We start from the raw sequence: 15000 nt of genomic DNA, 5'->3' as shown, positions 1-15000 counted from the left end.
CACCACAGTTCCGTTGGTGCTGCCCCGGCTCTCTCCCTTCTTCTTTTTTTCACCCACCACCCCCCCCCCCCCCAAACAAAAAAACAGCCAACTATGCAGCCATCTCTTCCACATTCCTGGTCTCCATGGGTGCCGACCCAAGCCCTGGTCTCCATGGTGCCGACCCAAGCCCCTGCACTGTGTTCACTGTATGGAAAATGTGACCCACAATGCCACTGGGGCTTTGGAGGTCAGAGGTCAGGTCCACCATCTGACCTCTGACGTGGTGTGGTCGCTGGTCTGCTCAGTGATGTCACACCTTGTGGAAGTGTGGGCTTTTGAAATGAGGCGTGTGTGTGTGTGTTTTGGCCACGCAGGACGGCAAACAACATTAGGGGTCCTCTGTGTGGTCTATTTACATACTGTATACTCATGGAGGATAAATTGTGCACATTTTTTCAGAGTCGCTGTTCAACTACAAATGGTGGATTGCCGTTGTTTTTTTGGGGATGTGAATGTTACTGTGTGTTACTGAGTGGAAACTGGTGCAGCATTTCTTCTTGCCTAAACCGCCATTCTAACAGCGGATATGCTGACCGTAGGAACGTAACTCTGAAAAAGCATAGCTAGCTAACACACAAACAGCCCTCAGTTGTTTTACACTGAAAACTTCCAAAGAGGCTTTCACTGCACCTTCAAGAAGAGACTGTGCGCGAAATTGAAAATGATTTTGGGGAAATTACCTCAAAGAGGTCATTGGTGTTGTGTTACCTCTCTCCTGGGGTACTTTTTTCGGTCTTGCTCTCTGCTAATGCTTCCCATGATTCTGTTACGGGGGACAGAATTACGGGAATTATGTGCTGGGTTGGGAGCTAACAGACCATGGAGAGTATGCCGTTTTAGACACGGGCTGGCTTGCCGGCGAGTGGAGTGGCATGCAAAATCACCACGGCACCACAGTTTACTCTTGTGGAAGGAGAGGCGGGTGGAAAGGGGAATCGCAGACATGCTGCACGGCATCTGAAACACTAGGAAACTGAAATTTGAACGTGGAGGAGATGCTTTTGAAGTCACCTCTACCACCTATACAGCCAACACCTCCACTCCGCCATATACAATCTCCTATACCAGCTTCCCTTCTCCTCCCTCTCCTCCATTTCTCTCCCACCCTCTATCCCATCTGGCTGGCTCCACCATGCTCTCTTGGCCGGGGGGTTGTGGAGAGTTCAGTACCGCTTCTTGCTAACAACACCCCTCCCGCACTCCCACACATGCACGTTACCCCCCCCCCCCCCTCCCCCTTCCCTTCCAAAACCTCCCCTCACAGACCAACTGCTGCTCTAATGGCTGGGCCCCTCTGGCCGGCCCTCGCTGGGGAGAAAGCCCAACCGACACCTTCCTCTTTCCACATGCTCCCTGCCACTGGCTTGCCGGCTGGAACACCGAGGCCCCCCGCATTCCGCCTTGCAGGCACTCCCTCCCGACCCCGCGCCCCCTCCCCCCCCCCCCCCCCCAGCGCCAAAAACTCGCATAATGGCCGTATATCACAGCTTGACATACAGTTACAGCGTCGAGGCTATCAGGAAAATTGGTCACGATTCATTTCAGTCATTCAGAATAACATGAAAGCACAGGATCCTGGCTGTTATTGATGTGCATGTTGGGACATGACGGCGGCATTGTAGCAATTAGTCCCTTAAACATACTGTAGTCTGACAGAAAACAAATCAATCTGTGTTTTATGCCAAAAGCAAAGACAATTGAGTGTTGGCTTACATATTATTTGCATTTAACAACACCGTCCGATTCACGAGCTCTATTTGTGACACTCTCACGCCAGGGTTGTAATAAAAGTCCACATCTGTAGAAACAGTGCTGTGAGGAATAAGCTCTATGACTATGACAAGGTCCAAGGCCTAAGCTATAGCATCTACCCAAAACAACTGCCACCATCATTATTGTCTATATTTATTATAGGGGTAATGGCCTTCTGCATGTCTCTGAAATGTTGCTGAAAAGTTTACCCCAGTAATCATCATCACCTCCATTTATATTCGGAAATACAGTTGAGGGCAAGCCCTCATTTTCTAAATAAATCTTTATCCCACGATTTTTGCAACCCATTTTTTCACCCAGTGTCAATTATCGAATGTAATCCTGGGCGCTACGCTTCCTCTGCCAACCTGGGGGGGCAGCGGACTGACCTCAATGAGGAGTCCAAGCTGCTTCTTTTCACCTGACAGGGGGGAGTTTCCCAGGCCGGATGTAGAGCGTGGAAGGAACAAGTTATTCCGACCAGTTCCTTTCCCCTCCATCAGGCGCACCGGCTGGCCAGGGGAAGGTAGTTTTATAGACCAGGATTACACGGGGAGAACATGCAAACTCCACACAGAAGTGCCCTATCGCCAACCCCACCTCGGGTATGGGCACTGATGACGCGGAGGAGGGAGCACGCCTCCAGCGCCCACGGCGTCCCCAGCGGGAATCAAACCCGGGACCTTCTAGCTGTGAGGCAACAGCACTACCGACTGTGCCACCGTGCCCCCCAAGCCCTCATTTTCAACGTAGCCGAGGTTACAATACACAAAATACAGTAAAAAAACAATACATCAAACACAACATTATAAATCAGGATAAATTACAAAGGAACTATATCAGTAAAATAAATCAATTAAAGCGGGTGAAAAATGTTCTGGAGCATTCCTTTGAACTGGCAGGGAGCTCAATTTGAAAGAGTTTTGGAGTAATAATGTCACAGAGTTACAATCTGTGGATGTGAAAGCCACAACAGTTACTTCCTGGCTAAATACTAGCGATCTTTACTTCAGAACATATGAATCAGATTGATGTAATGGCAGACATAGAAAGCATCGGCACGCCACAGGAGTATATTGTGTCAATATGGGTTATATCATACATATTGTTATTTCTGTAGACTACGATAATTGTCAATACAGGGCTGAAATGCACATCAGTGATCAGGCGTATCTCCCTTTAAAGGTAGGGTCAGAAGGGGTAGAGTGACCGGATGGCAACCGCAAGGTTCCCAGTTTGAAGCCGGGCTCCCCCAAAGTTGGTGTTGAAGCAAGACTCTGAACCCCTAATTGCTCCCGATGTGCATGTTGGTGCCTTGCATGGTTTCCCCCGGCATCGGTGTGTATATGTGTGTATGAATGGGTGAATGTAATCAATCTCTGTAAAGGCGCTATATAAATGCACCATTTATTTACCATTTAGGGTAAGTGATTTTCTTGGGGTAAAATAAGTTAAAAAGCTTTATATTGTGACAGTAATCATTGCTACAGTGTTTGTTCAGTAACAGGAGTCTCTGTCTCTCTAGCTTTTTATTAAACAGAAAATGCATTTTCAGGTCGGGATACCAATTTTATCCAATCAGGATCAAATCCACTGAATTCAGTGGATCTATACTGTAGCTCAGCGCTCCACAGGGTCAAAGACTATTTTTAGAGGTTGCACAGGATGTTAAAGCAGTGGTTTTCAAACAGTGGTCCGTGGACCACCAGTGGTCCTTGAGGGGGTTCCAGGTGGTCCCTTATGGGTCCATTTGGTTTCATTTGGTTTCATTTTATACTCTCAAGAGTTAAATTATTGTTAAACATCTGCATTACTTAATTTACAAGAAATCTACACAATTAGAGAATGTAGAAGAATTGTTATTTCGATCAACGTCTGCCTGTTATCTCTCCTAATGGTATCAACATCAATACAGCATGGAATTGTGGACAAAATCTTATCCAACGACAACAAAATATTTAAGTTTTGGGTCTGAGAGGCTAAATGTAATGAATTGGTGGTCTGTGGACCGTGGCTCAAATGCAGAATAAATAATGGGCCTTGATATGAAAAGGGTTGAAAACCACTGTGTTAAAAAGGATCACGACTGATGGTTTGTTGGTCAGACATTTCAAATAGCTAGCATAATACATTAATTAATTAAGGTGACATAATTACACCCAGTTAAAATAGAGCAATTAAAAACAATATTTATAATGTAATAGGTTGTATCTAAATCAGTCACCTATCCTATTTAACCGTCATCAGATCTCAACAATATCATGGAGAGTGACGTACGTCTTCCAAGGCACGTCCTTCTGTAGTTATACAGATAATATTTTCTTTATTTTTTTGGCTTTTCTGCCTTTTTTGATGGATACAAGTGAAGAATAACAGGAAAGAGGGAGAGGAGCAAAGGTCGTCATAAACGGGACTCAAACACACTTATATGTGTCATGCGCCTGGATCACTAGGCCAGCAGGCGCCCCAGTTATATCTGTGTACTACAAAGTAGAAAATATTTATTTCTGCTGATTAGCCATGCGTATCCCTTTCCTTTTTTCCCCTCAATTTTGTGAGGCTATTTTTTAATTTGTCCCACACCAGCTGAGCACCTGTTCTGGCCGTGGTGTTTTGTAGCGATGCAAGCTTTAAAGACTTACTCCCCCCCCCCAAACGTTGTTTTTTAGTTTATGTATTTTTGGAGCTTACCCATGAGAATCATACATACTCCAAATTGTTACTTAAATTTTGAGTTTTACAGCTACAATCTGTTTTTCAGAGTAGCACTAACTGAAAACAGGTCAGGCTAACATGTTTGTCTGTGCAGAACATCCTGTCCCTTACAGGCGTGAGGACAGGGTTTTGTTTTGATGTTGCTTTAGGTTCCTTGCCAGTTGCCACTTGGTTGTCTGCGTGTGATGGGGAAGGCTGTTTTGGGCTTTGTTGTTGTATAATACATACGTACATTACATGTGTACTATGTATATGTATGTCTGTATGGGAATATATATCCCAATTAGACCCGTTTAGAGGCGTATTCTAAAAATGCCTTCTAAATTCTGACCTAAGTTTTCTGAAAAACATTATGTTGCTATATATTGTACATACTGTACCTAAACGGGGTTCCCGTTTTGAAATGTAAAAGCCCCAAAAGGCTTAGGGGTTCCCATCATATATATATACACATACACAGTGTATATATATATATACAGTGTGTGTGTGTGTGTGTGTGTGTGTGTGTGTGTGTGTGTGTGTATATATACATATATATATAATTTACATACGTATGTATATGTACATGTGTGGTGTGTACATGTACTGTATATATAGTATACAGTATATGTTTGTGATATCTGTTGTATACACACATCTGTGCCTTTGCGAGAGCGATAATCATGCTTTAGATGCATGTCCTTTACGTGTCTGCCCGTATGCACTATATAGTGTGTACACCGCTAAGGCGCATTCAAGGCAGCTTGTCACGGTCATGCAGCCAGTCTGTTGTGTGGCTGTGCACAGTGTGCAGGCTCTGCTAACGCTGAGTCTATGTGTCTGTTGTGTGCAGGCTCTGCTACCACTGAGTCTATGTGTCTGTTGTGTGCAGGCTCTGCTAACGCTGAGTCTATGTGTCTGTTGTGTGCAGGCTCTGCTAACGCTGAGTCTATGTGTCTGTTGTGTGGCTGTGCAGGCTCTGCTAACGCTGAGTCTATGTGTCTGTTGTGTGCAGGCACTGCTAACGCTGAGTCTGTGTCTGTTGTGTGGCTGTGCAGGCTCTGCTAACGCTGAGTCTATGTGTCTGTTGTGTGCAGGCACTGCTAACGCTGAGTCTATGTGTCTGTTGTGTGGCTGTGCAGGCTCTGCTAACGCTGAGTCTATGTGCGTCACAGGCAGATGAAGGGAAAGTGCGAGGGGGCGTCGTACGCATTTCCCTGTCCCCGACACAAATGCTAGATGAAATTGTGACATTTTTAGCCCTTGCGCCATCTCACAATGCGTCCGCCCACTTGTAGCCTGACTGCCGCTCGGCATGAGGGATTTCCTGCACAATGTCTAGTGCTGCTCGGTAAAGGTGACAGCAAAAGGCCTACTTCAGTATGCACATAGAAAACAGGTGGCCATACAGTGGAGTAAAATAGTTTGTTGTAATCCAGGACAGAAGCCTTCATTCAGTATGTTAGTACTATTGTCTTTTTTTGTTCTTCTTTTTTGTTCCTCCTCTCCCCTGGCCCCCGCATACACATGTAAAGCGTCTTTGAGTACTATATAAATTCCAGATATTATTATTATATGCACAGTTGTTTCGGAATCGTCTTGACTGTGGTAAATTGACATTAGTTCATTCCACCTGTCCTTATGGTGCATGGTATTGAGATTCACTTTATTTTGCATGACATTTCCAACTGGGCTCATCCGTGTAAAACTAGTTTGTTAATGCCTTGCCCATGGGTAATGTATAGGTTTATGCTGTGTGTGTGTGTGTGTGTGTGTGTGTGTGTGTGTTTGTGCGTGCGCTGGTGTTTGTGTGTGCGACATGCGTATGCGCGTGCGTGTGTGCGCACGTGCGTGTGTGTGTGTGTGTGCATGTGTTTGCCTGGGCTCCTGTCTGTCTGACTGTGCCTGCTTCAGCCCCCTCCATTCTATCACTCTTTGGCTTACCCTCACTGTCTTTCTCTTTCCACTCTTCTCTATCTCTCCTTTAGTCTCTCACTCTCTCTATATATCATACACGCATGTGCACACGGACACACACACATGCACACTCTCTCATTTTCCCTCTTTCTCTCCCTCTTTCTCTCCCTCTCTCCCTCTGTCTCGCTCTCCCTCTCCCTCTCCCTCCTCTTCCCTCTGCAATAACAGTGCTGACCTAGTTTCTGCCTGTTCAGGGCTGCCTGTGGAATTTTACAGCGGCCTGCCTTCCTGGCTTCCTCGCCGCTTTAAAAACGCAGGCAGAAAAGCATGACTGAGGGTTTTTCTCCTCGTCGCATCACTGTGGCCATATGCCGTCTCCAATCCCATGTCCAATCGTCGGCCGACCCCACCACCTGATCCCGTTGTAAATGAGTTATAACAAACATATTGCGGGCAAATCTGCAGCTGGCATTTGCATGAATAAATGTAGGACTGTGTATCCAGCCACAGCCATGGCGGCGGAATTAGAATAGAAATGGTTAGTGCCCATCGACAGTGGCTCATCCTCCTCTCTCTCTGTCTTTCTCTCTCCCTCTGTGTCTCTCTCACTCTCTGTATCTGTCCCTCTTTCTATCTATCTACCGAGCTTAGCTGCGATTTCACCGGATGCAAAGTGCAGCAAAATACCCCTTCTCCGCACGCACTCACAAATGCCTCCCCCCCCCCCCCCCCCCTTCCTTCTCTCCCTCCCTTGCCTTCACAAATAAATGGTTAGAGTCATGCCCGGCAGATACTAGCCACTGCCAGGAATGGCTAACAAGGCTCTGATCAGAACCACCCCCTTTCCTTTAGTCTGCTAAAAGCGAGAGAGAGAGAGAGGGAGAAGGAAGGACTATTTTTGTGTGCAGCAGGGCCATGGATGCGAGTCAACACACTATTCTGAGGGAACCTTGATTAAATCTGAACGCCTTCCAATTAGGCAAAGGGAATGTTGTGTCACAGCCGAGAGAGAGATGGATCTCTGGAATGCCTTTCTGAAGGCTTGGCCGTGGCACGCTGAAATCTAAACCAGCACTGCCGCAGATTCATTCCTTACCCCCAGCCTCTCCCTCCTCGCCCATGTCATTCCTGCCTGAGCTTTTAGAGCCCGGGACTGCTGGAGCATTTTGGTTTCGTTGCCGTCTATGAAAAAGTGTGCCATCAGCATCATGGCTGCCGTGCAAGCTCTCGGTATTGCCGTCAGTTCTTTGCTTCATGTTGCATGTGTGCGTTTATGCTAGTTTTGCGGTTGTGCTGGATAATCTGTGAAACGCTAATTGGAGCTGTTCCCGCTGTGTCTTTCAGATTTTGCTGGCTGGCCATGGTGTCCGGTGAGAAAGTGTGGGACCCCCTCCATGCGGGCTTCCTTCGGTCGCGTCTGAGCGAGCAGCACCAAGCCACCCGGCAACTCCCCGCGCACATTGGAACCGAGGACGCTGACGCGCACCAGAGACGACTTTCATCGACCCCGTCTTCCCTGCCACAGGCTGTGGTGGTTCCGGACATTCACCCAGCACAGGCCTCCTCTTGTGGCCTACTGGGACTGTCCCACCTGCTTGACAGTTTGGACACTACCCGCTGCAGCCCCAGTGGGACCGGGCGACTTTACAAGCGCAGCTGTGGACTTGGAGTAGGCGGTCAGCCTGTACCAGAGGAGGGGGGCGGGGAGGCCGAGCAGTGGGACATGAAGGGTAAAAGCAGGCAGGGGGGCCGGGGAGAGGCCATGCTGGATGACCGGCTGGAGGACATGGCCGACGGGCCCAAGAATGCCAAAATCACCCTCAGCTTCCCACTCAGTGCCGCCCCTGTTCCTGCCACTCTCACTTCCCCAAACCACTGTCGCACTTCCTCTTCCTCTTGTCCGTCTCCGCACCGACGACGGCCTTCCTCATCTGGCTCTAAGGGTTCCGATGAGGGCTCGCTGTGGAAACTGGATGCCACCATGGACGTAAAGCACAGACCCTTTAAGCCCCCCAGGCACGATAGCTCTCCGTCCTCCTCACCCTCCTCTTCCTCTTCTCCCATGACTGTTAACACGCTCGTCAGGAGGGATATCAAATCCCCACCCCCTCTGAAGTGTTCCCCCAAAGTCAGTCCGGAGAATCAGTTCAACAGGTTAGTCTCCAGGTCCTCCAGTGGGCAAACTGGAGGCTGTTATACAGGCGACGGGTGGGAGGAGAGGCACAGGGTGGCCAATGGCACAGCGTCGCCCTCTCCGACTGCCCAGATTCTTTTCAATCTGGGCAACGCAGCCTATCCGGGCCAGAGAAGTGGGGACGCAGAAAGAAAGGAAAAAATAACAGGAGGTCCTGGCGCGAAGGTGGGAAGCCCCCACAGGCCGAAACTTCATCCGCCTACCCTCCATCTCTCACCTCCACAGCCACCTCCTCCTCTCCCCTCTGAGGCTCTCACCGCTCCCCCCCACGCGTCCTCCTTCTCCTCCTCCACCAGCGACAGTCTGAAACCAGAGCTGATCTGCGGGGTGTGCCACCGGCTCTTCAGCTCTGCCTCCTCACTGACGGTCCACATGCGCCTGCACCGCGGCAGCCGGGCCCTCAGCTGCCGCTATTGTGGCAAAGCATTCATCCACAGCAAGAGACTGCAGTCCCATGAGGCTGCCTGCGGGTCCCCGCGGGGCCTAGCGGGGTCCAACAGCCTGGGCCCTCCTTCACTCACTGTCCAGCCCAAGGAAGAGCCGCTGGAAGAGGGCGAGGTGAGGGTGGAGGGAGGAGTCATCGTAGGAGCAGGGGGAGTAATAGACAGCAAGGCAAGGCCAGGGAAGAAGGCACGGAGCATTCTGGCACGGATCCAAGGTGATGATGCAGCAGCCGCTGAGCTGCTGGGGGGAGATGAGAACCATTTGGTGAAGGTGGTAGACGGCAATGTCATCTATTTCTGCTCTGTGTGTGAGCGGTCGTATATGACAATATCCAGCCTGAAACGTCACTCCAATGTGCACTCATGGCGCCGCAAGTACCCCTGCCATTTCTGCGACAAGGTCTTCGCCCTGGCCGAGTACCGCACCAAGCATGAAGTGTGGCACACAGGGGAACGCCGATATCAGTGTATCTTCTGCTGGGACGCCTTTGCAACCTACTACAACCTCAAAACCCACCAGAAGACCATTCATGGCATCAACCCCGGGCTCATTTCCAGTGAGAAGACTGCCAATGGCGGCTACAAGCAGAAAGTGAATGCCCTGAAACTATACCGCCTTCTCCCCATGCGTTCCCAGAAGAGACCATATAAGACCTACAGCGATGGCCTGCCAAATGGCCTCCTTCTGCCCTCCACTGACCCACCCTCCATCCCACTGTCTCTGGGCCTGGACTGCGGCCTAGGTACTGGAGACCTCCAGAGCCTCATTAGTGGGGCCCACCCTCAGAGTATGAAGCCCGACCCGGATGCCTTCCTCGATGGCTTCCCTGTTTCTCTGAGCGTAGAACACAGGGACCTGTCCACACTAGCCCCCCTCCCCCAAACAGACACGCCCGAAGTTAGAAAGCATGAAACAGAAGCCCCTGAGTTAGAGCATTTGAGAAGAGAAGGCAGTTTCAAAATGTCCAGTAGCAGCAAAACCAAATCTCCCAAAAGCAGTAGGGGCACAGAGGCGGGCATGTCTTCTGTGATAACGTATGGCCACACAAAACCCTCTGTCATTGTCCATGGAAAAGCACTGTCATCCTCAGTCATCGTCCATAGCAACCAAGTGGCCTCTGGTAGTGAGAAAAGCCCAGTGAACAGCCCCTCCCCCGAAACCAGTGACAGTCAGACATCTCACAGCTCCACGTCAAGGCTAAACAGAAAACAAAGAGAGAGCACAGAGAGGCATAGAAAGAGGTCCAGAGACAGTTCAGACCCAACAGAGGATGGTCAGAGAGGCAGACAGGATGCAGAAACAGGCAGATCCCATCACAAATTGCGCAGGTCCCACAGCAAGAGTGACATGTCCACTGCCAAGCAGGTAGCATCAGGAGGGCCGCTGTGTCAGATTACGGTGCGCATCGGAGAGGAGGCCATGGTCAAGCGTAGCATTTCTGAGACGGACCTCAGGAGGGACAAGAGCCACTCTCCTCCGAAAGGCAAGCGGAGCGAAGTCACATCTCCACCAGATGCCAAGGAACCGCGCCACACGCATTCTCACCACCATCACCACAAGCACCGTGCCCGCCGCTCTGCCAGCCTGGGTGCTGAGAAAGAGCAGGAAGGAGGAGAAGGTTCTGGGGCTGAGGTCAGGAAAAAGATTTCCAAATGCCCTGATAAAGTAAGTGAAGTGAGGGAATACTACTTCCGCCAGGAGGTGCGCCAGCAAGGGGAGAGTGAGAATGATGCAGAGGACTTGTGGCTTCCTTACTACGCCTACAAACCCAAGAGGAAGTCTCAAGCACATTTCCAGAGGGCCAAGAACTGGCAGCGGAAGCTGCAGTACAAGCGCTCCCTCCGGCTGATGAGGCGGGCAGAGAGACTCATGAACCATGTCAGTAAGGAGACAGAGAAAAGGCACGGTGAGGAAGAGGATGGGAAAGCGGATGAGGCGGGTGGGGAAGAGGACGAGGGCGAAAAGGAGGAGGATGAGGAGAAAATGGAGAAAGAAGCGACAAGCAAAGATGCCTGTGAGGCAAGCACTGAGGCAGCTCATTCCAGGGCTTCCACCCCTCCTCTGTGCTCTCCAAAGCCTCCTCCATCTACCTCAGCCACTCCTGGGGGAATAAAGCGCAGACCCTGGACTAACGGGAATGCAGCAGAGTGTGGTACGTGCGGACGCTGGTTCTCCAGCCCACGAAAACGAGACAAACACGAACTGAGCCACCTGCTAGAGTTTGTCTGCCTCTTCTGCCGAGCCACTTTCCCCTCCAGAGCAAAGCTGGAGGATCATCAGAGAGCCCAGCATCCCAAGCCCCCCGAGGCCGTCTCCTTACCGCCCAAAATGGCATTTAATGAACCAGGTGATGTGTTTGGGGTGGGGGTGGCAGAAACATCAAGGGAGGATGAGGAGAAGGCGGGAAGGGTGGCGAGGGCCACCTCCAGTCCAAGTCGCCTTAGCAGGAGAGCGTTAGCCAGACACACCTGTCCACAATGTCACAAGGTGTGCAAAACACTCTCAGCACTCACACGGCACATTCGACGTCATGAACTAAGCAGTTCCCCAGAAAGAGAGAGGGAGGAGGTTGAATCACAGCCAAAAGAGGCAGAGACAGTGGTCGACACCGTTAGCAAAGACCCAGATATCGAAAAAGACCAGTGCGTTCCTACCGCTGCTCAGTCTGTGTCAGTTATCAGCTTTTCAACAACAGAGCCACCCTGTGGTGATGACTGTTTAGAAACCCAGCAGTGTGAAAACCCTCCCATCCAGCTTAGAGAGGAGCAGGACTTATCAGAAACTTGTGACAAAACTGATCAGCCAGAACTAAAAACAACAGGTCCTGAAAGAGAACCCAGCCCACAGATTAGGATAAAGCCCCTGTTAGATAGCCCAGTTAACCTCACACCCACCAAACCTGAGTTCACTCCTCCCACACCCACCTCGACCCCCACTCTTCAGAGTGTGTTGGTCATGAGCAGCTCCGAATGTCTGGATTACCGGACCCACAGGAAGAAGAGCCTAGACAGCCAAATCCACAGAATACCCAGCCCTGCACATGTCATGGCACCTGTTATCACCTCTCCGAACATGCCCATGACCTCACAGACCAGAATAACCACTGCTGCTCCTGTTGTTTCCATGACAACTGTTCCCAGCCCAGAGGCGGGAGTCATGAAACGGGAAGGTGTCATTATGGATAGAGACAGGCAGTTAGGGAATGGCACATTCCTCCCTGTAGGTTATGAGGAACCACCTTTTGTTCAAGATCTTAGAGTCCCCAGCTCCCTCCCCAGGAGCCCCTCTCCTACCGAAGCACAAGACCTCACCATGTCCTCAATACTAGCCAGAGAGAAAGAGATGCAGAGGCAGAGAGAAAAAGAGAGGGAGATTGAGAGACAGAGAGAGAGACAGAGAGAGCTAGAGAGAAAAAGAGAAAGGGAGAAGGCAGACATGGCCCGGCAAATGAGTAGTGCAGCCCACCCCCGACAGGAGGAAGTTACTCTCCTGGTCCCTAAAGAGGAGCCTCTGAGCCCTGTGCCATCCCCCCAGCACATCACCTCTCAAACCACTATTATTAATGGACCCTCATCGCCCAGGCCCCCTCCCAAATCCCCTTGCCAGTGCCCCACAGCCAGGGACCTCTTAGCTCCAGTCAAACGCCGGCAGCAGGCCCACCACCCGTTACAGGCCTTAGACAGGCTCTCACTGCCCACTGGTGCAGCTGGCACCGGCGACCGCCCCTCTGCCCATGCCCTTCTGCTCCCCCGCGCCCCACCGCCACCTGAGCACCAGGACACAGGCTCTTCCTCAGACTCCCAACAGGGCGAGGCCAACTCAATGGGCTACCCCATGCAGGACTTTCCCCTGCCCCTCATTGTACCAGGCGGATACCGCTCTGGGAAGAAGCAGGATGACAACTTGCTCATGTCGTCGTATCCTGCGGGAGCTCTTCCCTTTGGGCCACTGGGGAAGGTAATGGTCCCCGGTGGCGGCGATCTGGCCAAGCTGCCCTTCTACCACGACCCCTACCAGCTGCTTTACGGGCCCCAGCTGCTGGCCTACCCCTATAACCTGGCCGCTCTCCCCATGGCTCTGAACATGATGGCGCCTGGAGGGGACAAGGTGGAGCCGCTGCCCTTCCTCCCTGCTATCTTCAACTACGCAGCCGCAGCGGCCGCCGCTGGTCCCTACATGAGCACAGCGTCTCATCCCTTTGCCGCCAATCCTAACCTCTATCACAGCAGCAGTGGCAGTGGCAAGAAACACCGGGACGGCAACGGCAGTAAACCTTAGGATGCAGAAGCACCATATACTATAATATGTCAAAGACGACCTGGCCTGTCGTGGATTAGGGGTTTCTGAGCTTGTTGGCTTAGTGTGTACACCCGCACGGTCTCCCCCTGCCTCTCTTTTGTTCAGTAGAGATCAGAGCTACGCATGAAATCAGGAGTGAGGGTGAAGGGAAGAGAAAGAGCGAAGGAAAACGGGGAGGAGACACAAACATTACAGTGACGTATCATTACCTCCCGGGCTCTCTTTCCTCCTGTTCACCTTTCTCTGTGTTTCTCCTGTCTTTCTGTAGTGTTGTAGTTCTAGAGCTTGATTAACCTCCCTCTCGGACTCTTTATGATATTATCTATAATATAAGAATAAGAACTGCTAACAGGGTGTGTGTTCTGTGAAAAAAAATAAGTTCAGTCTGCTTCCCTTTATAGTAGCCGCATAATGAGGATAAAAGCTCTTCTGGGAAGGCTTGTGTAGGCAAGGAAAAGGGATGAGACAGACAATCCTTTCTCAACACACTTGGAGGCAGAGCATTAAACAACGTATTGTGCACATGTGACTTTTTTGACTGTGTGTATGATAGAGAGAAAGAGAGAGAGAGAGAGAGAGAGAGAGAGAGAGAGAGAGAAAGAGAAAGTGAGTGAGTGAATGAGTCAAAATACTGGCGTATTCCATGTTGAAGTTGTCTGTGAAAGCTGTATGTGAGTACATACATGCACAGTATATAGGAATGTGTGCATGCAGAATTGGGCTTACACAGTTATTTGTGTTGCTGGGTGTGTGTGTATTGTGTATGCTTATCCTCATGTGCGTTGCGGGAGTACGTGCATGAATGGCTGGTGTATGCCATCTACGCGCTGATCATTCCATTAATGGTTCTGAGGCGCGCACAGCATTCCTATGCTAGTTGGACTAGCCACAGTAGGTCAGTGCATTTAGAAGTGATTCCTCTATATCCCCAAAATAAAAATAAATCTGAACTGAATAACAGCGACGATAAGTGTTTTGGCTGGATTTGAATCCACGACAACAACAGGTCCTCTGAGCTTCTAATGTCTCGACTAATCCATGACTTGTGGCCAGATGGCATTCTGTAGGATTTGCCTAGCATTCACCTTAGTTTTTACCTTATCTGCACAATAGGAAAAAAATAGCACTTGGGTAATATCAACACTCGTAGCTGCTCCAGACATGTAGCTGGCCACTGAATCATAGGCTAATAGACCATTGCACTTCCAGGTTTCATCTCATTTTCCTTCACAGAGAGAAAATAATAACCTCCATCTTCAGTGGCCTTTTCCTCTTCCAAAGGCACACTCTGTTTCCTTGGCCAGGAAGAAAGCGAGAGCAAGGAAGGAAAGAGAGAAAATGGATTCAGGGTATTGAGTTATTTCTGGGTAGGGGAAGAAAAATGGGTCGGGCATAGAAAGGTCAGGGGTCAGAGTCAGAACCTCCTACAGAACGAACTTTCCGGACACAGAAATGTCTGTTGGAAAGAGTCTGGACCATTTCCTTCTTTTTCTGCTTTTTGTAGAAGAGAGGAATGGTGTAATTTGCTAGGATACGGCTGGAAGAAATCAGCCAAGCGGTGGTCAGAACTCCCTGAATGCCCCGTGGGCCTTTTATTTTGTTACGTGTAATGTTATCTCCGTTATTTTTTGTTTTGTTCCAGTATGTTGTTTGTTCAT

At 50.0% G+C, this 15000-nt stretch overlaps 1 protein-coding gene across 1 annotated transcript in view; it reads left to right on the top strand.

The window, feature by feature from the left end:
• The window catches only part of zbtb4 (zinc finger and BTB domain containing 4), a 17664-nt gene that overhangs the window by 1065 nt on the left and 1599 nt on the right, over positions 1–15000 (top strand). Inside the window, exon 2 of the mRNA XM_083789280.1 lies at positions 7750–15000. This exon is cut by the window's right edge and continues 1599 nt beyond it. Within this exon, the coding sequence (XP_083645406.1) occupies positions 7766–13321 (5556 nt within the window). The 5' untranslated portion in view covers positions 7750–7765 and the 3' untranslated portion in view covers positions 13322–15000. The remainder of the gene's footprint in view (positions 1–7749) is intronic.

The sequence above is a fragment of the Protomyctophum parallelum genome, assembly GCF_964188405.1.
Source record: "Protomyctophum parallelum genome assembly, chromosome: 18".
In the NCBI taxonomy this organism is placed as follows: domain Eukaryota; kingdom Metazoa; phylum Chordata; class Actinopteri; order Myctophiformes; family Myctophidae; genus Protomyctophum; species Protomyctophum parallelum.
This window is presented reverse-complemented; position numbering and strand designations above follow the sequence as displayed.